Below are 26044 nucleotides of genomic sequence, written 5' to 3'. Positions count from 1 at the left end.
CTCCAAAGACTTTTTTTTTTTTTAAGGTAAAATATAGCTAAATTGTTGGTGTTTCTAGACTATTAATTGATTATGGGGGGGGGGGGGGGGGGATTTCAATACAGTTGCAAATTGTAGAGCAGAATAAGCCTGCAAAAATTCCTAAACCTGGCACTGAAGGGTGAGGTGTGAACTATGTAGGCAAAGAACTTGGCTAGTTGGACATTTGGAGGACTCTCCTCCATGGGGAGCTGGATTTCACATTTTTCTCTAATACTCTCGATTAGATTATTTTCTAATATCTGAGAGTTTGTTTCCCAGGGTCCGGGGCTCCTCCATTGTACAATTTCTATCTCTGATCATGTGCCAGCTTCCTTTGGTTTGGAGCTTGGGGGAGTGCAGGCACTCACCCTTTTCTTTGCGGATGAACCCGGAGTTATACTGTGATGACACCTTTCATGCATACTTAAAAGATAATTGGGCTGAATAACTGGCTATCAGTTTTAACGATGAGTTATCTGTCAGTTTTTTGGGAAGCTGGGAAGGCAGTGATGTGAGGGCACATAATAGTAGTGAAAGTTAAGAGACTCAAATGCTGATACAATACAAATGACGAAAGCACTAAAAGAAGCTCAGAGTAGACATCTTGCTGATAGAGCAGAATAAGAGAGCGGTAGATACTGCTCATGTTGCTCTGAGCCATCTGCTATTTCAGAGAGCCGCAAAATTGTTCCGTTTTTCCCAATAACAACTGTATCAGTATGGAAATAAACCTGGCAAACATTTTGCAAACTTAACACGTATAAAAGGTCCTAGATCTCACATCTTAGGCATAAAAGATAAAAGGGGGACACATGCAGGCATTAGAAAATATTACCAGCAGGTTTTTAGAGTATTACCAAAATCTATATGGCCACAAAGAGATGGATACAGAAGCTAGAGAGGAGGGTTTTTTTTTTTGTTTTTACAAAGTTTAGGTGGCTTAAACTATCCCCGCATCAAGTGGATAAATTAAATAGGCCTATAAGTGATGGGAAGTTTTTCGGGGTATTCAAAACTTTAAATTGGGGAAGGTGGTCAGGATAGATGAGCTAGGAACAGAATTCTTTAAAATTTTGCATTTTCCCATACTGCCCTCTCTTGCTGCATTTTTTAAATCATATTGTAACCCATGGGTCTAGCTCACCAGATATGAACCAGTTGCTAATAGTAGTTTTACCTAAAAAAGGTTAAGGATCTTTTGGAGATTGGGTCTTACAGGCCCATCTCCCTCATAAATGTTAATATGAAAATCCTAGTTTCAGTTTTAGCGGATAGACTTAATTTGCTACTCCCAGGCCTGATACACGTAGATCAGACTGGATTTGTTAAAGGACGCCACGGTATTAAAAATGTGTACCGCCTCATAGTGGGGTAGATTTTTAAAAAATGCGCGTTCGTGTACTTTTGTTGGTGCACCAGCCGCAAACAAAAGTACGCTGGATTTTAGTAGATACGCGCGTAGCCGCTAAAATCCAGGATCGGCGCGCGCAAGGCTGCCGATTTTGGGCAGCTGGCGCGCGCCAAGCCGCGCAGCCTGCCTCCGTTCCCTCCGAGGCCGCTCCGAAATCGGAGTGGCCTCGAAGGGAACTCTCTTTCACTCTCCCCTCACCTTCCCCTCCCTTCCACTACCTAACCCACCCCCCCCCCACCTTTGTCCACGGATTTACGCCTCCCGGAGGGAGACGTAAATCCACGCGCGCCAGCAGGCTGCTGGCGCGCCGAGAAGCAACCCGGGGGCGGTTCCGGAGGGCGCGGCCACGCCCCCGGGCCCGCCCCCGAAATGCCGTGTCCCGCCCCCAAAACGCCGCGTCGATTGGCTCCGCCCCCGACAAAAACCCCCGGGACTTACGTGAGTCCCGGGGCTCTGCGCGCGCCGGCAGGCCTATGGAAAATAGGTGCGCCAGCGAGCGGGGCTTTTAAAATCCGCCCTAGTGGCTTTAAGTGATCAGTCCAAATCTGGTGCTTTGATTCTCCGTTTGAATGTGGAGAAAGCCTTCGACTCACTGACATGTTTTGGGTGTTAACCAAGTATAAGAACATAAGAACATGCCATACTGGGTCAGACCAAGGGTCCATCAAGCCCAGCATCCTGTTTCCAACAGTGGTCAATCCAGGCCATAAGAACCTGGCAAGTACCCAAAAACTAAGTCTATTCCATGTTACCGTTGCTAGTAATAGCAGTGGCTATTTTCTAAGTCAACTTAATAGCAGGTAATGGACTTCTCCTCCAAGAACTTATCCAATCCTTTTTTAAACACAGCTACACTAACTGCACTAACCACATCCTCTGGCAACAAATTCCAGAGTTTAATTGTGTGTTGAGTGAAAAAGAACTTTCTCCGATTAGTTTTAAATGTGCCCCATGCTCACTTCATGGAGTGCCCCCTAGTCTTTCTACTATCCGAAAGAGTAAATAACCGATTCACATCTACCCGTTCTAGACCTCTCATGCTTTTAAACACCTCTATCATATCCCCCCTCAGCCGTCTCTTCTCCAAACTGAAAAGTCCTAACCTCTTTAGTCTTTCCTCATAGGGGATTTACAGGTAACATGCTACAATGGCTTCTGGCAATGTATAGCAATCCTAGTATGCGTTCTCTTAAATGGTGAGTTATCCTCTTCATTTAGGCTTCAGTGTGGGGTTAGAAAGGGGTGCCCACTCTCCCTTTTATTCATTTTAGTGATTGAGCTATCAGCTACACGTTTAAGGGAAGAGAAGGATTTTCATGGCCTATCCGTTGGCGAGCACCAGTTAAAGCTGGCTATGTTCGCTGATGATATTTTATTGTTTGACTGCTGGAAAGAGAGTATACCTGCGATAGTGAATATATTCTCTATTTCAATAGGTTGCTGTGTTACAAATAAATTGTAACAAGTCAAAAGCGCTTGCACTACGTCCTGCTGTCACAGAGTCACGGGTGGGTCCCTCTTGCTTCTCCTTCACATGAGCTAGTCAAAAAAATTAAATACCTGGGAAATTTGGATTCCGTGGAATCTTGCCTCTACGCTTTAAACTTTTGTAAATGTTTTCACAAGTGCTCAGGCACAGCTACATTCAAGGAGTTCCTTGCCACTATCCTTTTTGGGGAGATGTGCTCTTGTGAAAGATGGTGGTTCTCCCAAACATCTTGTATAAAATGCAGGTGCTTCCCTGCGGGTTTCCTGGATGGGATTTTGAAGAGACTTAAGATCCGCACTTATCTCTCTTTTATTTGGAATGGGAGGAGAGCAAGGATTGACTGCACTAAATTAATGGGGTGGAAGAGAGGTTGGAGGGAGACTTCCCTGAACTCAGATATTACTAATGTGGCATGTCCTTTCCGCTCCTCAGGCGAGTGGATTTCAGGAAAATGTGCATATTGTGAAAAGGATATGCTTGATAATATGGTCCAGTCGTGGAATCCTATGTACTTAATTCACACCACTGATAAACAGTTACTGAAGTTGGGGAATGCCAATTTCTTACTAAAACCTTGTGTATTGTAATGGTGCTGGCTTCGAAAGACATGGGGGCTGGAATCATGCCAGTCTTTACTTATGCCCCTTCTCGGAAACAAGGACTTCATCCCTGGCGTGGAATACACCTCCATTTTTTGTCACAAGGTGTGGGATTATCTTGGATCTCTGATTTATACGAGGAGAGCAATTTCTCTTGCCTATCATTTGAAGCAGTGCAGAGATTGTTTCAGATTTTCTTCCTCACAGTTTTTTGCCTCCTTGCAGGCACAACATTATCTGAACAAACTGTGTTGGTCGGAAGGGTCTATCACATCAGAATCCTTTTTCTTGCAAGATTTGCAGAATACACTGGCAAAATGAAATTCTATTTCACAGTGGCATAAATTATGCAAACTTTGCCTTCAAGTGCAACATTTGGACTCATTAAGTATGTATTGGATTTCCTTGCTGGGAGTGGAGGTCAACCCCGAGAATATTAAACTTTCCTTTAAAAGAGTGTACCGATATTTAAAAGATTCAGCTCTGAGAGAGAAGAAATTCAAATTGATTTCCCATGCTTATATTGACGTTAAGCGTCATAAGATGAGTCACCTCATTTCATGTATGTTAAGTGTCAAGCCAAGCCTGGCACCTTGCTGTGTCATTTTTGACATGGCCCTAGCTGGCTACTTTCTGGGATATGGTGTTACGTGTGATCCACTGCAGTACTGGAATTCCGTTAGCACGAACTGGGAAAACAGCTTTATTGGGAGAACTCCCAAAAAATGCAACGCATTCTTATGATGTAGCCAAGTTTGCTCACCTGGCGCTAGTGATAGCATGCAAATGCATTCTGTGGGTAGGTGATGTGATTCCCGCAGTCTATCTGTGGCAAGGCAAAACATCCAGTGTCTACTCAGTGTGTGGAATTGTGGAAGATCTTCCATGACCAACTGCAGCTGGAAATGAAAAATAATCTTCTGGCTCTGGAGTATTCTACTAATTGGGGTGGTATTCTGATAGTCCAGTAATCAGAGCATTTTTAATAATTGGTTGACTTGTATTTACTCTGTTGTACATACCTAAAAGTACCCACATGTGTCACTTGCTAATTATCTATTTAATAAGTCTTGCATATGATTGTGTGCAGGAGTAAGTATCCTTATAAGTATACAGTTTTGTATGTATGCTTGTTGGCTAGTGTGAATTTCGGTGGAGAACTGGAGTTGGTGTGATTGCATGCATACATGTATGAGTTGATGAGGGTGTGTGTGTTTTGTTAGAAGTATGGACGGACGGTGCATATGGTGCATATGGTGTCTGAATTGGGGGGGAGGGGAATGATAGCTGGTTTATGGGCTGATAAAACTTGGTGGCTTGGAGGTTACACCTTGAATAATTCTTGAGAGGGTTAGTATGACCTATTATACATGGTTGGTAGCATGGATACAGGTTACCTGAGCTTGATATAGTTAAAGGTAGTTTACACACTAATGGTTAACTTGCTGCTCAGGTGCTCCAGTCTGTTTTTAACTTGGTATTACTTCTTGCAACTGTTTCGGAACATTTTGCATTATTTTCTCATGTATTGTTCTAGTACCTTTGTTTGTTGTGAGATGCTATTCTGACAAAAGAAAATCTACTGGCCAGAGAGAAATTTAAGATCTGGACAATACCTGCTGGATGTGCTGTCGGCCCCTGCGTTGAGGTTAGCAGATTCATGAGACAGGCTGCTTTCAGTTACAGGACCAGTGCTATGAACCGGCTCCATGATTTTCTCCAAAAGGAGACATTTTAAAACTTTTTTTTATTTAGGGGAGGTGTTTGATCTCAGCTTTAGCTAAGCTGGATGTGAGGTAGGTTTTAAATGTTTAAGCTAATTGCTGATATTTGTTGTATGATTTGACTAATGCTAGTAGCTTTATTCCATCTACCAAGTATGTTTGTGATTGGGGGGGGCGTGTTTTTGTATCTAATGAACTGCCTTTTATATACATAGAGATACTTTGCGATTTCACAGTGTCTTGACAGAAGAAAAAAGCAACATTTTCAGGCTCTAATTGCAAGAGTGTCAGTATGGTCCTGAGTTTCAACAATCATCTGCCTTAGGGGCAAAATAATTTTCCACAGCACTCCATCATGACGACTCATGCGCACCAATGTATCCAACTAGGCTCGTGCAATGCTGTGGCATTTAAGCCTCAAGTAAATGTGGAAAATAAAAAGGCATATCTAATAGATTGATTTATTTTTATTTATTTAAAATGCCTGTGCCTAATTATCGAAAGTCCTAAGCAGCTTATATCAATCCATTCTCCTCTGCTCATACATTTCAGGCAGTTAGCAGCGCAAACTAAATACAGGTAGGAGGTAATTTGCAAAGTAGTTGTGTGTGTAAATGTAACGTGCATTAAACAATTTTCTAAAACCCATTTACTTGCATAAAGACTTTATGAAAATTACCTCCATGGTGCGCACTGTTTGAACCCTAACTGAAAACATAAGTTAGGCAGAAAATGCAAATATTATTGACTGTGCTGTGGGCCTTTGGCATATGCGCAGAGCAGGCATAGTGGCTTTCTCCTTTTCTCCAGTGGGGAAGGAAGAGAAGGGAGGAGCCACCAGGAGACAGTCTCGTATGACCCCAACGGACTAGGAGTAGTGGTCGCCAAGCATACTTTAACTGGCCGACTAAGGGCATTCAGCACTGCTATATCTGAACAGGACTGTGTCACAGATTTTGTAGGCTCAAGTGAGAGCCATGGCTGCTTCAGTTGCTCATCTTCGAGAAGTTCTATTGAAGATATCTGTAAAGCTGCAACTTGGTCTTTGTTCATACCTAAACGTCTCACTACTATTTTAATAATCTCTCAAGGACTGACAGTAAATTTGGACAAGCAGGTTTGCAAAATCTGGCCACTCTCCATGGTGAGAGCCAGGTTGCTTACTAAGTAAATGCTTCACCGCAACCCTCCACTTGGGACTCCCCACATGTACTGGCTAATTAAATTTGCTCATTGACAGAAAAAGCAAGTTTGCTTACTATAAAAAGGGTTTTCCTTAGAGAGCAGGATGAATTAACCATGGAATATCCACCCGCCTCCCTGCTGAGTTAACCACATAGCTAAATTAGCTCTAATATAGACTGAGGAAAGTCAGAAGGCAAAGCCCACATGGACACTTCACATAAGCTTAGAGCTGAAAGCTCTACTAACTTAGAGAGATGAGTCTGGTGCAGCTGGATGAGGTCACCCACATAATGGCTAATTCATCCTGCTATCTACGGAAAACACTATTTACATACTAATGACGGCAGAAAAGGACCAGATGTTTGTTCTGGGATAACTTAAGAATATACTATTTATTCAGGGATCAGAAATTTCAGGTATAAATGTTCTAAAACGTTTACGGTTGAATGACTGAGAGAGGCTGACATCTTAAACCAGAGATTTTCCCTTTCTTTAGAACAGTGGTGATGTGTATTTATGTTCTTATATGTGCAGGGTATGTTTTGGAGTTGCAGACAAAGTATCTTTGATGAAATGAAGAAGAAATTTTCACAGGTAGACAACATAAATTGCCTTGAAATGGTAACCAGGATACAAAATAACAGCATGGTGTGGTTTGTGAATCCATTAATATGAGCTTGAGTTTACTGCAGATCTCAGTGCATGGTTTGGGTTTTTAAGTTTTTTGTTTATAACTAGTGGCGCAAATAAAGTTTTGTCTTGTCAGATTTCAGTATCTGTTGGTGGGTTGTATTTTAGCTAGCACTAAGGCATGGCTTAAGTTTACTGCTATATTAGATGGTGTTGCTAATTATTTCTGCATTTATGAAAAATTATCAATAAAACCCGATGGTGTTGCTAAATTTGGTCATAAAATTAAAAAAAAAAAATTGTTAAATGCAGCAGTTAAGGAGGCCCCATTGAAGCAAAATAAACTAATAACCTAGATTTTGATAGCAGCCAAATGTGAAAGTGCTACTCATTGGAAGAAAACTTTTCCTCCTTGCAAAGCAGAAGAATCCTGGAGACTTCGTGTCCATTTTGAATCGGCAAATACTCCTGTGCTGAATGTTATTTAGATGCCCCTGAGGAAGCTTGTTATGTGAAACACCGGCCGTGTTGTTGGGCTGTGTTTATACTATGTATTGAGAGAGTGCTCATCGATCTACTTTCTTCACATTGTCAATGGAGTGGAGCTTTCTACTAACTTTGTTTCTTTGAAAGTCTTTTTGACTGAATTTTTTATGATATATTTGAAAATTTAAAAAAATCTACAAAAATTAGTTTAATTAATAAATATAGAATTTAAAGTGATGGTGAATGATTAGAGGTCCGGTTGGATTTTGGGTGAAATCACAACGTCTGGCTTGATGACACCGTCACTATAGGCAAAAATTTAAAATTGGAATCAGTTTCCCCCTTTTTTTGTTGATAAGAAAACTATACCCCCAGATCTTCCTGCATTGTATTAAAGATTATGGAGAGTATGTCAAATGGAAAAATTGATGGCGATTAAAGGATAGACTATCAGCTTTTTATGTAAGTGTGTAGTTGTTTTGAAAAACGGAACAAAGTGAGGTCTACTGGGGGGACTGAGAGAGAGGGATGGAAGGTTTGGGGAGGCAGGTGGAGAAAGTTAAAAGAATTGAGATTGGTTTTGTTATATGTGGGGCTATCACCTTGATGGGCTATTGTCTGTATAAAAAAGAAAATAGTATGTTACATGGTATAAGCAAAATTTAGTAAAAGGAGTGGAGTAGCAGCCTAGTGGTTAGAGCAGGGAAACCAGGGTACAAATCCCACTGTTGCTGCTTGTGACCTTGGGCAAGTCACTTTACTCTCTGTTGCCTCAGGTACAGAATTAGATTGTAAGTCCAGTGGGGATAGGGAAATAAATGTAGTTCCTGACTGTAATCCGCTTTGCGGTACACTTTGAAGTGCCAAAAAGTAGAATATAAAATCTAAATAAGTAAAAGATTAAAGAAAAACAATGAAATCCTTTTATTTAATGAGGATGTGTTCCTGTGAAGAGCAATTGATGCTCTTGGTTTAATTGTTTTTGAATATTTTTATCTGTAAGTTAAAGTAGAAGATTGACAGTGAAATAAGTGTGTTCATTCTGTTCCTTTCTCAATTTTCATCCTTACTACAGAATGCTGCACTTTTTGCCATGTACTGGTCCTTTTTCTCATATTTCTATGTGAGTTTTTAGTGATTCTATGTTAAGAATGGTTTTTCAGGTCTTCCTTTCTTACAAGAGCATTATTTCTAGTAATTAGTTTTTAGGGCTAATAATCCATAAGAAATGCAAGTAGTTGACATCTCTTAGTTCTTAACAGCTTGTCTGATACTTAATGTGGTAGTTTGTATTGTGCTTGAACTGCTGTTTCTTTGGAAAAAAATACAAAAAGTGTCATAGACCCAAAAAAGCAGTTTTATTAGTGGCGCTATGGAACATGGTAAAATATTAGCTGACTGTTTTTAAAGCTTCACAGCGCATGCACTTATGAACAGTTATTAAAGGCATCTTAACAAAACGAGACCTTGCATGCTACGAGAAGGAATGTGTGAGTTGTAAAAAGCTATAACATAACTGCCATCAAACTAAATTTTTTTTTCAATTTTCGAAAATGTATGCAACTTTAATATTCAATCTGGCTATCCTGGAGAAAGAGATTTTATTTATAGATGACTTACATTGACTCGCTGAGGTATACAGGTTTTGAACTGCAGTGCTTTATTTTTTCATTTTGATTCTGTTCCTTTTTTTTTTTTAACAATTGATAAGAAGCAGAAATGCACAATAGTTAAAAAAAAATATATATATGTATATAGTAAAATGCTACTATTTCAATGGGTTGATATAGAAATGACTGTGGATATTATCCGTACATTGCTTAAATAAAACGTTTTTTCCTGTTAACTGCACCATTTATTAGTCTTAAAACCTTTGCTGCTGCCAGATTACAGATTGAGAAAGTGGTAGTTTTCATTTAATTTGAAGTGAATGATTCCACATTTGCTTCAGTGAAACAAATTTAGAGGTACATTATCTTAATAAGGCTGGTGCCAAGCCTCCTGGGCAGCTAAAATTTAGCATCTGGTACCTAGAATTCAGAAACGCTGAAAATAAAGGAAAAGAAGCAAAAACAAAAAAAAAAAAGCCACACAAAATAACCAATATACCAACCACAACAACAACAAAAAAAAGAGTAAAACTGTGAGAAGAAAATAATTTTTCTTGGCTCATAAAGATTTTTGACTGACTCCTAAGTTTCTAAATATAATTGCACCCTGATATTACATTGGTCCAACCCCATAGTAAATACCATGATGTTGCAACACAGCAGACTTTGGTTCAAAACACTGTCCATTATGGTCTGTTAGGTTTGGATGCATTCAGAGGTGATGTGCTTGATCCTAGAGGGGGTTGGAGGAGAGAGGGACAGACAGGAAAGGTAGTTGTTGCTCCTGTGATATCCTCTAGCAGTGGTACTGAGTGATCGTCTGAGGAGGCATCCCTCCAGCTCTCGGGCCTGCAAGAGTTCCTGGTGCCTTCTGGGGAGAGAGCTTAAAGAAGGAAAAACGAGAATGGAGTTATTCCTTTTTTCTAAAGCAGTTTAACAACTTAATTTGGTGTTTCTTCTCTGCCTTTCCTGGTGCTTAACCAGTCTAAAGCAGAATACGAACAAAGTTAAAAACATTCACTAACATAGAATACATAAAGGATAAATAGTGGATGAAAATTAAACAAAGAATACCCCTCTTTACAAATTACAACCATTCACACGTTTCCTTGGCTTGCTAAAGTAGCTTCCCAATGATTAAAGTGGGATGCTGGGATATGTTGATATTGGGCATCTGAAAGATTACTTGTCTTTCGGGAAACCATCAAGGCAGGGTACAATCTTAAAAATCATAACATAATCTCCCTTGCCTGCCATTACTTAAAATTCTGACCCTCCTATAATGAAATGTTCTATTGAAGTGAAAGTAGATACAAAAGGGGACCTTCAGGTCAAACTTCAGACAGATTTCTCTTGTCAAAATCCATTAACTACTTCTAATTAAAGTGAAAAAATATGTTCATGGCTGTATTTCAGAAAGGAGAGGGGCAACATTTTTTAGCATAATCATCACATACCAAAAAATGCTTTTGAAATTTGTAAATCTTTGTAATGTTTCATAAAGGTTCTTGAATGTTCAAACAACTATTAGCTATGTAGTCTTTGGCAAGTCATTATTTACCTCTGCTTATGAGCAAGAAGGAGTGCGCTTGTTCTTTGGGATCCTACTGGGTTACCTGCAACCTGGATTGGTGGGAATTTTGAGGGACGCAAATTTTCAGGCTGTTTTCTTGGAGTCTGAATTTTCTGTGGGGTACAGTTGCGAAGCTTCTTTTTAAAACCATGTGTTCAACTTTTTCTTTGTTTTGTAACCATTAAGAGAGTACTTTTGATTGCAGCTCACTTGGACAGAAAAGAAAATTGAAAGCTCTGTCCTTCCACAGGAACATACAGAATCTGTGGCATCACCTTATTCTACTTTTTTTTTTCCCCAGTCCAAGTGCTAGTAAGACTTCTCCCGAGTTTTGTTCCCAATGTATATTTTTGTTTTCACAATAACTAAGGAATGGTTTTTCCCTTAAGAGGGCACTAAAATTGCCTGTAAAAGACAATTGTTTTGTCTTGTTTTAGTCTTATTACTATTTAGGTAAATGATGTACTCCGCTTAGCATAAGTTGTCCAATATAAGCGGAATATAAAAACTTTTAAATATAAATATATTACATTCCTCAGAAAATCTGAATAATTATTTGGCTTGTATTCATTTTAAGAAATATTTATATTCTATTCTTCTGTAAATTCTATGCTCAAAACAGTTCACATACAAATAAAGTAAATACTGTATAACAAAACATTTAAGAAACAATACATATAGTAATTTCACAATAGCAGGATAAATATTAAAATTGCAACAATAATGGTAATCGGAGAAAGTTCTTTTTCACTCAACGCACAATTAAACTCTGGAATTTGTTTCCAGGGGATGTAGTTAGTGCAGTTAGTGTAGCTGGGTTTAAAAAAGAATTGGATAAGTTATTGGAGGAGAAGTCCATTACCTGCTATTAATTAAGTTGACTTAGCGAATAGTCACTGCTTATTACTGGCATCAGTTGCATGGGATCGACTTAGTTTTTGGGTAATTGCCAGGTTCTTGTAACCTGGATTGGCCACTGTTGGAAACAGGATGCTGGGCTTGATGGACCTTTGGTCTGACCCAGTATGGTATGTTCTTATGTTCACAGTCATATATAAAAGGGACATTTGATCTGTGACTTTCTTCAAGCACACATATCTAGCCTCTCTTCCATATTTGGAGGATTGTGCTTCTTTGGAAGAAATGCAAAGAATAGTGTGTGGATCCGTTTATATTGTACTTACTAGTATTGAAGAGGTTGAGTGGGCATCAGCTAATTTTGGCATTTGGGAAAGAAGTTCTTCAAACTTCAGTGAATGCCATGTGAGCTGTTATGTTCTACCCCACAGATCATGACGTCTAGAGAGTTTACTAGAATTGGATATTTTTCCATGCTATTAAATCTTGTTCCACTTTAAGGTAGCCTCTTACATGAATGTTTTAGGTGTGCTGCTTGCCTTTACAGGATCTGTTGTTGGTCTGTATGGTATACAGGCTAATAGGAGTGGAAGGGCTTGTAGAGCTGGACAGTTGTGAGAATGGGCTAACTAGATAGGCCATATGGTCATCTTCTGCTGTCATGTTTGTGTTTCTATATTAGGAAAAACAAAACCTGACTGTATGATATCCTACAAGGAGACATGCTTTTACAGTTGTGTATCCTAGCAGTGTAGACAGGAATAAGTGGGCAGACTGGATAGACCAATTGGTCTTTTTCTGCCGTCACCTACTGTTACTATACAGTAATAGAGAACACTATTGAGATGTCCAATTGTGATCCTGAATTCCCTCGATGTGCACAAACTAGGTAGGAAAGACCACTGTAGTAGAACAGGGCAAAACAGACTGATTCAGCTTCTGGGCTTTGTGGCTGATATCAAGTACACTTCACCTGCAGAATTGCCCATAGGACCAAAGACCGATAAGTATTAAAAAGGTATTGATGGTAAGGAAAATTCCTATTTTGCCTCTTTGACAGCAATTCAATTTCAGAAAAAGAAATAGTAAAATGTCTTACGTCCAGGTGACATGTATTCATTTTTATGGAAGAAAAAGTACAAAAGAAAACTTCATAGCATATGCTTTTATTTTATAAACTTGCATATTGTGTGAAAATATCTTACCATTTAAAGAAAATGGTTTGAAACGTCATGCTTGGGTTTCCATATTTTTTTTTTTAACTTTTTTTGTGCTTTAGATAGAAAATGCTGCTGATGAACTGCGAGCGCTGTGTATAATACAAGATACTACAAATTACAAAACGGTGAATGAACGTATCACGTTAAACCTACCGGTTTCAACTTCAGTGAGACGGCTATTTGAGGATGTGGCCAGCAAAGCTGGCTATGTTAATGGAACTTTTGATCTGGTGTGGGCCAGCAGTGTCAACGCCGCTGATACGGTAATGTTTTCATGTCACTTTTCTTTTTTTTTTTTTTTTTTAACCCCAATGTATCAAGTGTAGCGCAAAGACGCACAGGTACCCTTAGACTTTGAATCAGTCAATGTAATAGGTGCCAAGCAACACGATTATTTAATTAGCAGTTTTGTAAAAGTGAAATACTCGTAGGTCTCCCGGGACAGACAAACCCAAAACTAGCAAATAAACATGTGGCACAATATTGACAGAGCTTGGCATCTCCAAGTAACATGTGAGGAAGTCGAGGCGGCTCAAAATGCTGCTAGTTGTCCCCAAGGTCTCATAGACATTGAATAAAAAAAATAATAATGGGAACCCATGGAGTTAAAGAAGTCAGAGCCTGGACATCAGCACGATTACCTGTTAATCTGTCAGAGCCTTTTTTTCATGCTGCAGCGTGTGTTGCCTTTGCAATCACAGTGGGTTTAAACCATAGAAATGTATTGACGGATTTGATGCATCCAGGAAGTAGACACATGGCGTAAGGGGGTAGATTAAGATCAATGTTTTGATTTCAGGAAATCCTCAAAGGGTGGTTTGTTTTTTTTTAGGCAGAATAAGTTATGAATCTTGGCTACTACCAAAGCTTCAGCACTTATAACAAAAAAAAAAATGTAATTGTGATACCTTTCTGACCCCCACCCCCCTTCTTCTACTATCATTCTGTGAAGAGAACCACTTGTTTGATCAAGATAGGGAGTGGTCTTGTTAAAGATTAGCTATGGATTGTTGAACTGCTAGCTTGAAAGTTTCAGCAATTGCCCAAAGCTTGCATTTTTTTTTTTTGAGTGCTGCCAGAAATCTTGAATTGATAGCTGTTTATTGGCATGAGAATCAAAAGACCGGATTACCAATTCAGCCACGAGCTTGGATAAATCTTTCTTTACTACTTAGATTATATACTTCATAGATCATTTCATGCAGAACTGCTTTATAGTGACAAAACCTGTGAACCCCATAGATTGTGATCTTTTTCATTCTATTTTTGTACAATAATGTGTTCTGTTCTTCTAGTCGCCATTGGATCACACGAGCAACAAATCTCTTCTAGATACTGGCTTTGAGTCAGGGAAAAAAAACTTTCTGCATTTGACAGATAAAGACGGCGAACAACCTCAGCTAATGTCGGTATGCAGGAACTGCAATTTTTCAAGTTTTGTTTGGTTTAGCTTGTGTTTTCCCTGAAGGCAGCTTGTTTATCTGCCTCCTTCATAGCCCCTAAAACTGCTGAAGACGGAAAATAACTATAAAGGGCCTCTAGTTTTACTATCACCATAAAACCAGCCTTTCTGAAGTTTCCTTTCTTAGTGCTTACCTGTGCATGAGAAAGTAGGTAAAATTCAGTGTTTCTGGTATTAAGGGACCAAGAAAAGAATTGGGCAAACATATAATAAAAGTATGGGATGTGTCTGCTAGCAAGACTTAGTTAAGAAGGTAGAGCAAACGTTTCTGGTTTTTATTTGTGGCCTTTTATTTGGAGTGCCTCTAAAATTCTTTTTATTTGATGGTCTAGCAGATAAACTTGATTTTGACATGAATATCTATAAAAACGGATGTGTTCCAATTATAGGATGAATCTGGCACAGCAGACAGTAGTGGCCTTGATGACAGTACTCAAGAGAAGTTCATAGGACCTCTCCCAAGAGAAAGTGCTATTGGTTGTTCCAGTGATTACATCAGCCAGAACTACTCCTATTCGTCCATCTTAAGTAAATCTGACACCGGTAAAGTATGCTCTGAGCAATATGTTCTAGCCAAAAATATTTGTTTCAGAAGTTATTTTAATAACGTCCAGTATTTGCAGATATGGCTTACATAGGGCAGTATTCTTGAAATCTGAATTGAAGATGAAAATGTCACGTCTACCTGACCCGATTAAAAGTTAATTAAGTAGAAATGCTCTGAGGGTCTGCAGTGCTATAGTATAGTACTCTACAGACGCAGAAGTCTGGTCCCTGCTTCCCTTGGTGGGTACCTGCTGTGCTCACAGCTTCTGATGGTCACCCAGGCTGCCTGCTGCATTCACGTGATGCTAACCCCTGTTCTCCACTGCTTCTGTTGTCCGTATGCATGCGCACGTACTGGTGATTGAAATAGGCATGTGGCCTATCTTCTGAGGTACGCCTAAAAAATGAAGTCTTCTGAACAAGTTATTTTCTCTTTAAGTTAGGATTTTGATGTACTTTCTGGCGGCTCTCCAAGACCCCGCTTAGCCTTTCAAGGAGCTATTTGCATGTGTGAAGCTTTCTGCTAGGTGTTTCTGGGGGTTAGAGGGCAGTCATTTGCCTGATACACAGAAAATAATTTCCTCTGAGGGTGTACTTTGCTAAAATATGTTAATCCTTATTCTATTTACTAGAGAATGCATTACTAATCCCCCCAATTAATTTATTATAATTGTTGCAAAAAAACCCCCAAAAAACAGCAAGTACTTAAATACTAGCTTTTAGAAAATGAAATTAAGTGATTTGGAAAATAGATCTTTATTGATTGGCAAATACATAGTGGTAAAGTGTAGTATTTAAATATTTGTGTTAAGTGGTTTGCCAGCTTACTACCTTTTCTGTAGGATTTTGTTTTTGCTGTTGACTTCTAGAAGGAAAAAACCCCTTTACTGAATAAAAGCTAGGGAGGATAATATCTGAACAGCCTGCGATTACAAAGTGGAAATGCTCCAAGGGTCTGCAGTGCTATTGTATAGTACAAAGTACCTGTTGACCTTAGCCCTCATTTTCACAGCGGACCTAAGTGCATACGTTTGCTTTGAAAATTGCATTTCCTATATATGGACTTGCATGTAGAAGGCTACACCCTGTTGTCTGCAAGTAGATCTATGCTCATGCTTTCAAAAATTGAGAATGTGTGTATAAATCGTTTCTCTCCCCCACCCCTGCGCCCCAATACCTACTTGCATGCAGGTAAACGTATGCATAGAATCGGGTTTTGTTCATGCATCCAGGTTGATTTTCAAAGCTCCATTTCCGCACGTAGAACAGCAGAGAACACCTTGAAAATCAGGCCCAAAAATATCTATCTAGTTATGTCCTGTAATGTTGTTTCTTAAATAATATCCATTTTTGTCAGTATATTTACTAAGGAAAATTAATAACTACGTTTTTACTGTTATAAATTTTTAATTCATTTCTTTCAGGTTATGTGGGGTTAGTTAATCAAGCAATGACATGCTATTTGAACAGCCTTTTGCAAACACTTTTCATGACTCCTGAGTTTAGGAATGCGTTATACAAGTAAGTGCCTATTTTTGGTAAACAAGGTTGTTCTCTCTTCCCCCCCCCCCCCCCCCCCCCAGTATAAATGTTATATTAAGATCGTCTATGTCTCTTCAGCAGTAACTTGTAATTCATTGGCTCAAAAATGAGCTGGATCAGAATACCATTTCAGAAAGGGGAAAAAGATGAGGTCGAACATTTTTATCCCATTTTGAACTGTATCCCTCTATTGGGGCCAGAGGCAAGCATGTCCGATCACACACACCCCTCGACATAGAAACATTTAGCATGACGGCAGGTAACGACTAGAAGCTAAAGCTAGTTTAAAGTGGGGTCGTTTCCAGTAAGGGATAAAAATGTAGGACCAGACGTGTAAATGATCTGGTCCCCACCAGTGATAGGCTTTCATTTATATATATATAGAGTGTGTTACGTGCCCACTCACCAGTAAAAGCCACGTTATCCGACATGCATGAGGAATAGGCTGTGCTGGATATCTGAGAGCCCGCCGCTTGCAGAGAACAGGAAGGGGATGGATTGATGCTGGAGGGGACTGAGCATACCAGAGGAATCCCTCCCTCTCCCTCCAGGGTGCTCCTTTTTAGGACGCTGAATAGTTGAGCATTCCAGAATTCTGTATATTGGGGCTTTTACTTTATTTTTTGTGTGTTCCTTCCTCCTGTTTATATGGGTTTCCATTTGGAATTGGCCTCTTATTGGGCTGTGGTGCCTAAGCATTCATTGGCAACCATCCTATCTTTTTTTCTCCTATTTTTTAATATCATTTTCCTAACTGAGCCTATTTGCCACAGTGATGGTCAGGAGCCACAAATTGCAGCTTCCTCTGAACCAGGTTAACATGGGTCCTTTGAAAAAAGGCTGAAACTTTTTATCCTCCATGTGGTATGTACACTGCCTCCATGGTATCCCCAGTCTTCTCTGGTAATTGAACCCATGTCTTCTGCATGGCTGCGTGTGGTACTCGCTGCTGAGGCACCAGGCTGGCCCCTTTATTGAATATTTAAGCATAAGATACAGTAAGCAGGATAACATAGATTTAAACATACATAGCTTTTATTTGTAGTCATATATTCAAAACTGCCATGAATGGGTGATACTGAAAAGTTATTTTGTTTAACTGTGAAATGCGATGATGCCCACTGAGTTCCCATTTGGCAGGTGTTAACATCCCAGATATCACCACCACAGTAGTTACTACTTGACACCCTTCACAGAGGCGCACTATACTTAAATTAAGTGAACATACTGAGAACTGTTCCTACTGAGACAGGTTTAGAAACTCGTTAGTAGCAGCATAGGGGAAACTTCTGCTGTTTGTCCGTATTCTTGCTGTGCATATTCTGAGCGTAAGCATTGGGCTTTAGTTCCAAGGCATCTCACTAAGAAACGATAGCTTGTTTTATTACTTAAAAGATCATTGGTAGAATTTCCATGAAGTTTATTTTAACTTAGTGTCGATTTAAGGAGGCACATTGAGGCTTGTGCAATAGGAATGATTGACATGTGGTTATAACCATGATACAGCTGCAGACAAATACAAATCAAAGCAGCAGACTTGGCTGCAGATCATCAGGAACTGGCTCAGCGAGGTGGGCCAATCTTGTTGGTAGGATCTGCTGCATTGCCCTCGCACTACATAGGAAAATACAAGTAAAAATGATTTGTATTAGATATAAAATAGGAAGTTGCTTTTCTTCTCAGAGGGCAAGCAGGATGACAAGCCTCACATGCGAGGGACACCATTGAATGGAGCCTAGCATGGAGGATTTAGTTCAAGGCTTCTAGAAGCTTTGAATGTGCCGAGCACGTGCATCCTGAGCCACGTCTTCGTATCCCATTGGGGGCCCCCTTGGAAGGTCATAATTTTGGTGGTGGTCACATCAGCATGCAGGGTCAGTAAGCTCCAGGCCCTAATAACTTATCTACCTTGTACTAATTTTTTTTTTTTACAAGAAGATGGTTCTGTGCACACTTTCTAAGTTCCTGCCTATGGTATTGTCAAGTTTCCACTTTAACCAGTCCTTCCAACATTTTTTCCTCGGCCACACATCCATAAGAATAGGCATTGCACAGTTTGCATTGCCAATGCATCTTAGCCTTCTCTCTGGAGCAGCCTGAAGCCCTTAGAAAAGTACATCCAGCTTTTTGTTTCATTTGACACCAATAAACCTGGGACTGCTGTTGCCAAGCACACCATTTTTAATTGGCTAACAAATTGCTTCTCTTTCTCTTATGCCTAGACAGGCTTGAATCTAGTTGGGGGCATGTCATATACATGCAAGAGGGCAAAACCAGGGCTGGCTTGTCCCTATCCCTTGAGCTTCAAAAGCAGCAGAAGCATGCAGACGGAAGTAGCAGGGGCTCCACTGGCTCTCTAGAACTCAAACAGATAGCAGTTGCAGGGCTTTTACACCCAAGTTTCAAGCCTTTTTTAAATTTGTGAAAAATAATGAAAAAATAAACAGTAAAAAAAAAACAAACCCCACCTAAACTTCAAGGCATTGCAAAAATTATGAAAGAGATTACATTAGGCTACCAGGATCCTTGTTTTAAAAATGTATTATATAAGGTACAAAACTGAGATTGTAAGCCCTCTGGGGATAGAGAAATACCTACAGTGCCTGAATGTAAACCGGTGTGATATCTCAGATTGTGAATGTCGGTATATAAAAATAATGATTCCCTTTAAACTCATTCAGGTGAATTTTAAAAGCCCGACAGGTGCATCAATTGGGGGATGTGCGCACAAGTAATGGCCTGGCGCCTGCAGACCAAATTTGAAAAGCCACCCAGATATGTGCGTATCTCTTGCTGCACGCACATCTCAAAACTTAAAAAAAAAAAAAAAAAGGATGGGGCACGGCCAAGAGGTGTGCACTTAAATACTTACGTGCCTGGGTGCGCACCTGGTGACGTATACGTTTTTACTTCTGCTTTGGAGGGAGGTGTAAGTTTAAAACATAAATAAATAAAAAAAAACCTAGCTAGAACTGCGGCGATTTAAGGGTCTGGGGTAACTGGGAGCAGTGAAGGGTATTAAACTAGTGGAGTTTTTGGTGTTAATTGGACGAATTGGTGAAGCTGGCAATGGGGGTGGACATGCACCCCTTTTAAAATTCCCCGACTTGCGCGATAGACGTGAGATTTTTTTGTGCATAGGTGTGCGCCCACTTAAATTGAGCGCACACATGCACGCAGTCAGGCTATTTAATAACGTGCACGCAAGTTATAAAATAGCTGCGTATCTGGGCGCGCGCCGTCACACGTGCTAAAGAACGCCCTCGTGCCGGTTTGAAAGTTGCCGTCCCTGTGTCTTAGCATATACGCTACTGTTTGCTTTTTTTTTTTTTTTAATTTGTCTACTATCATTGCACCTAGTACGAAGGTAGAGATGGTGGGAGTAGAAGCAGAGAGATAAATTTATCTCAGAGGTCAGACCAGTGGTCCCTACTGAAATGCTAGAAGTGTCTACAGAACACTCACATTTCTCAGGCATTTTTTTGTAATTACTATTATTTACTTTAATTAACAGATGGGAATTTGAGGAATCTGAAGAAGATCCAGTGACCAGCATCCCTTACCAGCTACAAAGGCTGTTTGTTTTATTGCAAACCAGTAAAAAGCGAGCCATTGAAACCACAGATGTCACACGAAGCTTTGGCTGGGACAGCAGTGAAGGTAATTTCTTTGTCGTGTTGTATTGATTCCACTGTAGAAGTGCCATTGGTTTGGATGACATGAAGATCTGAGGAGCGATTAGATAATTTCTTGATGATTTTAGAGTATTTGGGAGTCCTGCTTTAAATTGCTTCCTAATACCACAGACCTATCTCTGGTTGCCTTTATGCTTCTAATTGCTTGTAAATGAATTGCAAAATGGGAGCAATATATATACATATTATTTCTGAATATTCCATGACCCCCTTCCTTTGATATTGACTTTTAAATACAGTAGAGAAACAGAGGCACATTAAAGCATATATAAAGTATCCAGAAAGTATTTTAGGTAAGACACTTTTTTTTGTTTTCTAAATCTGTTTTTGTATGCAGTTGTCTGTTTTGAACTATTCATTCTGAATGGACTGTACTCTTGCATATGTATTACTGATGTAAACTTTAAACCCAAGAGAGAGAAATTATAAAGAACAAAGTATTTAATTTTAATATAATGGAAAAAGGTCTTGTAGTACCTCAAATATTATCAAACTGTCTTCTGACTCTGTAAAGATCAAAATTGTAATGTTTTGAAAACATCCCAAAGAAAACTTACTGTTCCTGGTCATACCTAGATCAGTTCAGACAACTGGATTTTGCATCCCTACCAGCAGACGGAAAGAGTGTGCCACTTGCAGTCCCTCAGTATATCTCCGTCTCTAGCAGATGATGAAGGTGTAAAGCACCTTAAGTCTGGAGAAAAAATAAATAAATAAAGGAGAAATCAAATTGCTCCTGGGTCAGACCAAAGGTCCATCAAGCCCAGTATCCTGTTTCCAACAGTGGCCAATCCAGGCCATAAGAACCTGGCAAGTACCCGAAATGATGGAGTTAGTTGTGTTGTGAAACTCCATGTTGAACAATGGGCCTACTTCTAGGGCAGTACCTATCCCCTGCTATTATAAGGGGGTGACAGATATTTAGAATGTTACTCATCAAGGCTTGGGTACAGGTCATACTGAGGGACTGCAGGTGGCACACTGCCTAAGTACTACAGGCTCAGTAAAGCTTTTCTTCTCTATCTCCATCTGCTGGTAGGGATGCAAAACCCAGTTGTCTGGACTGATCTGTGGTATTCTAGGAATAAAAATTAGCAGGTAAGAACCAATTTTCCTGTACATGATCTTTTTAGGATGAATGAATAATTCTAAAGTAGAGATCTAATGAATAACTTAAAGCTGGTTGTTTAGTACAAAGAATGTACACGCTAATCTCCAAATGACAGAAGAGTTTTGTAATAGTTGTCAGCATGTTGTTCTCTGTCTTATTTTAATTGTTAACCATTAAAACCAGGGGTTTTTAATGTCTCTTCATTCCAGAAATCTAGTTGGCTAGAATGTCAGAGTAAGCACAAAATATTTTTCAAGAGATGCATTCATTCATTGAGTTTTGTGGCATTTGTATTGGTAGAGGGTTTTAGGAAGAGACATGAGATGAAAGAATGTAGCTTTATCCTTATAAATGTTATCTATCTGATTTTTTACTCTGGCTCAAATGATGCATTATATCTAATAACCTGTAGTGCGTACTGAGGAAATGATGGAAGCATTTTTTTGTACTGAGGAACCTTTCTGCTCGTGTTTGAGTGAGATGCGTTTTCTTTTGTATTATAACAGCTTGGCAGCAGCATGATGTTCAGGAGCTTTGCAGGGTCATGTTTGATGCATTGGAACAGAAATGGAAACAAACTGAGCAGGTACTTGCGCAATTAAACTTTTAAGTGCAAAACCTAGTCCGGATCAGAGAAGACATGAATTCAGTGAGCCTTCTAATTGTATTGGCCAATTAAGCCATGGATATTCAACTCCAGTTCTGAAGTGCCAAAAGTTCTGTTTTCAGAATATCCACAATAAATGTGCATGCGATATATTTGCATACAATGGAGGCCATGCATGCAAATATACCTCCTATATATTCATTGTAGATATCCTGATAACCAGACCTGTTTGTGGCATTCCAGGACTAGAGCTGCCTACCTCTTCCTTAAGCTGCTTACATTCTCTTGCACAAGTTAATAATCTTTCCTGAACTGCCTCTCCCCCAAAAGGTAACCCTTAAAATCTTTAGTTGCACCAAAGTATAACATTAAGGTGTACATTTTCAATAAGCCATCTAACTGACAAACTATACGTGTACGTTTTTGCTTGCACGAGCCATCCTGATCTTTAATCATAAAGAGCCTGTATAGTTTTATGTTTGAAGAATACGTTGCTAGGCATGTAAAAATATGTGGGTTGAGTGCGTGCATACATTTTTTAAAACTTACATGTATGGCAGTTTTCTCCCATGACCAAGTTAGGTCACTAGAACACCTCTTTTGGTGGTGGTGGTGTACAGCATAAAGCAAGAATGCCTTATGTGGAGATTGGGTCTGTCTTTTGGTGACTTAGTATCAGGAAGCAAACCAGCCAACAGTGAACTGAGGTTTGAGGTGTTACCATATGGATACGTTGAAGACTTCATTGGTATATAAAAATCATAAATAAATAAATAAATAAAATAATAAATAAAAACTTTTGTTGGCGAGGTTCTTGGTTCTGTTGTGTTTATTTATTGTAATGAAGTCTTCAACGTATCCATATGGTAACCCCTCAAACCTCAGTTCACTGTTGGCCGGTTTGCTTCCTGATACTAGGTCACCAAAGACAGACCCAATCTCCACATAAGGCATTCTTGCTTTATGCTGTACACCACCACCACCAAAAGAGGTGTTCTAGTGACCTAACTTGGTCATGGGAGAAAACTGCCATACATGTAAGTTTTAAAAAATGTATGCACGCACTCAACCCACATATTTTTACATGCCTAGCAACGTATTCTTCAAACATAAAACTATACAGGCTCTTTATGATTAAAGATCAGGATGGCTCGTGCAAGCAAAAACGTACGCGTATAGTTTGTCAGTTAGATGGCTTATTGAAAATGTACACCTTAATGTTATACTTTGGTGCAACTAAAGATTTTAAGGGTTACCTTTTGGGGGAGAGGCAGTTCAGGAAAGATTATTAACTTGTGCAAGAGAATGTAATCAGCTTAAGGAAGAGGTAGGCAGCTCTAGTCCTGGAATGCCACAAACAGGTCTGGTTATCAGGATATCTACAATGAATATATAGGAGGTATATTTGCATGTTCCTGTTTTTTCACGGCTCAGTGGCAATAGCACGCATGATGCGCATGTTAAAACCTGTTAGAGCACCAAAATGGTGATCTCTTTATTTACACAACACAAGAAGAAACAAACAGAACATATGAGCTCAGAAGCATAATTAAGGTGATACAAGTACCCATTTACAGAGCAAGTTCCAACAGGTCAAAGGTAGTACTTAGTATATTTCAGTATTCAAAAAAGCCTGGAAAACCTATTTATTTATGCAGGTATTCAGTGATGAAGTCTCTCTTCTTAAGATTGAAATTGTGATATTTTATCAGGTTGCGCAAAGGGAATTCTATTAGTGCCTCTATTGGTGGATATTATCATTTTTACCGCTGGTATTATACCCCTGCAAAATTACCCAAAAAGAGTTTCAAACAGGATCTTCTATGCTGGATAAGGAAATGATTCCTTCTTTCATGTTTGGTGGGAGTGCCCTGTTATCTCAGTTTTTGGGTCTAAAGTTATCTCATGGATTTATAAGATTACTAAAATGGCATCAAGTTAAAATTTAGCAGTTTATTATATTGACACCACTAGACACCCTAAGTTAATTGTTCATATGTTAGTGGCAGCTGGGCTTTTTATTGCCTTACATTGGAATTTACAATCTAAGCCTTCCTTGTCTTTGTTTCAAATCTGTAACATTTATGCCATGAAACAGCTGACATAGCAGGTTAGGGATATTCATCTTGATGTTTCCAATATTTGGAAGTCCGTCCTGGATACAGTTGATAAGAATGGGATGGTCCAAGGATAGGGGTGGATTTTCACTTTATGGCTAATGATTTATTTTTTTATTGTTTATTTTTTGTGTTTTGTTTTTAAATCTTTGGCTTATCTATATGTGTATTCTATTTAGAATTTGATACAATCTTATTTGCAGATGTAATAGGGCAGCAATAGGAGGATGGGGGGATATCCTTTTGAACTTTTACTTCTGGAGGGGATTTTTTTTTGTTTTGTTAATATTCTATTGTTATGATGGATTGTTAGGTTACTTTTGAACTACCCGTTTTTGTTGGTTTTTAATTTTATGACAGTCGTTTTACTTGTTTTCTTCTGGTTTGTGGTGTTGCTCCTTTGACTTAATACAATTAAAAAAAAACAAAAACAAAAATGAATGTCCTTAAATATTCAGTCTTTGCTTAGTCCCTTTTACCAACCTTGCCAGAATTTTACTTGCTTTGTTTCCATATCTAAACATCTTTTGCCTGTGTAGTTTTCTGATGTAAATGATTTCATGCTGATCGTGCATGTGCTCCATGTGACCCTGGGCAAGTCACTTTACCCTCCATTGCCTCAGGTACAAAACTTAGATTGTGAGCCCTCTGGGGATAGGGAAATACCTACAGTACCTGAATGTAAACCGGTGTGATATCTCAGATCGAATGTCGGTATATAAAAATATATAATAATAATAATAATTGCTCTCTTCTCATCTGAGTTATATGTTTTTTTCACTATTCACTCAATAGAACTCTTAAGTTCAAAATCTCTTCATCCCTTTTATTTCTCCCTGGACACAAAAACTGTAATGTTCACCCTAATTGCAGCTTTATCCACTTCCCAAAGCAAATAAATCTAAAAGCAAAAAATATCATATTATAAAAACATTCATTCTGCAGGTAATTTAGTCAGTGAATTATTTAGAATTGTGAAATATCTTACTCGTAATTTGACAGTCAATAGTTTCCAACTGTGCAACCTACTTTGATCACTAGTGAAGCCTTTGAGTCCTTTGATCAAAAAAACTCTTGAAATATGTCAGTTTTTCACTGATAATATCCAGATGTCCACTGTGTAGTTAATAGTTGGGAAGCATTTGAATAAGCCTTTATTTTTAATGCTTTGTTTGTTTTGTATTGTTGACTGTATTGTAGTTTTTATTTTATGCATTGATTACTTTGTATGTTGGTGGATCAGCGTAATATAAATTTTCATTTTATTTATTTAATCTCACTTTTTAGTATTCAAAGTATTGATTATCATGTAGAACATTGAGATTCATCCTCCAATTAAATGCCTTATTAGATGATTCTCCATGCTCAAAATTCAGTGATAAAGGGGTGTGATCAGATATAAAATAGCCCCTAGTTTTGCCACTTTAACCAATAGGAATAGTGTCTCAGGTTAAAATATTATCCAAATGATGACAACACTTGTAGGGATTAGAGTAAAATGTATAAATCTAGTTCTTCAAATTAAGTATGTGCCAAATATTGCGGCATCAAATTCCAGAAAAAGTTAGACCTGGCTCTTCAAACAAGCACATCCAGATTAGGACCCTTACACCATACACCTATTGCCACTTACTTATGCTTCTAAATTACTAATTTTTACATTATTATGTTAACGTTATTTCTCTGCAGTTATATTTCTCGCTCCTCTTATGTTTTACTCTGGTTTTTGTTCTCTGCAATCCCCTCCCTCTTCCCCGTTATATGTATTTTCCACCTTCAGTTTGATGTAAACCGATATGATGTACCCACTAATATCGGTATAAAAAGCCTCCAAATAAAGAAAATAAATATTGAGAAGGTTGAATTCCTTATTAAGCAAATCAAGTCCCGTTTTTTGTTCAAATTATTTGGGTGGGTTTACTGGTTTTAAATAGTATTTAAATCTCCATCCAAAATGAGTTTGTATTGAGAAAATTCATTGAGCTTTGTAATCAGCTTGGCAAAGAATTCATGCGAGTACACATTGGTTTCCTATATGTTGCACATCTCCCGTCCTCATTATTGATCACCTCTTCCATTAGAAAAAGAAATTGAGAATACAGTTTCTGTGTTTCTTACTGTGGCTAAAAGCATGTGTTAAAGTACACGTAGGGGCAGA

At 38.9% G+C, this 26044-nt stretch overlaps 1 protein-coding gene across 5 annotated transcripts in view; it reads left to right on the top strand.

Annotated features, from left to right (window-relative positions):
• USP47 (ubiquitin specific peptidase 47) overlaps positions 1 to 26044 on the top strand; it is a 147593-nt gene that overhangs the window by 41447 nt on the left and 80102 nt on the right. For 2 of the 5 annotated variants that reach the window (XM_029583054.1, XM_029583053.1), the window contains exons 2-8: positions 6964 to 7023; positions 12866 to 13069; positions 14102 to 14215; positions 14658 to 14811; positions 16239 to 16335; positions 19871 to 20016; positions 21669 to 21748. In XM_029583054.1, coding sequence (XP_029438914.1) covers positions 6964 to 7023; positions 12866 to 13069; positions 14102 to 14215; positions 14658 to 14811; positions 16239 to 16335; positions 19871 to 20016; positions 21669 to 21748 — 855 coding nt within the window. Of the gene's footprint in view, positions 1 to 5127; positions 5169 to 6963; positions 7024 to 12865; positions 13070 to 14101; positions 14216 to 14657; positions 14812 to 16238; positions 16336 to 19870; positions 20017 to 21668; positions 21749 to 26044 lie in introns of those variants that run through there. The other 3 variants (XM_029583058.1, XM_029583055.1, XM_029583057.1) reach the window with 2 other exon arrangements.

This window comes from Rhinatrema bivittatum, chromosome 17, assembly GCF_901001135.1.
Source record: "Rhinatrema bivittatum chromosome 17, aRhiBiv1.1, whole genome shotgun sequence".
NCBI classification, from domain to species: domain Eukaryota; kingdom Metazoa; phylum Chordata; class Amphibia; order Gymnophiona; family Rhinatrematidae; genus Rhinatrema; species Rhinatrema bivittatum.
The sequence above is the reverse complement of the archived record's forward strand: the minus strand, read 5'-3'. Positions and strand labels throughout refer to the sequence as shown.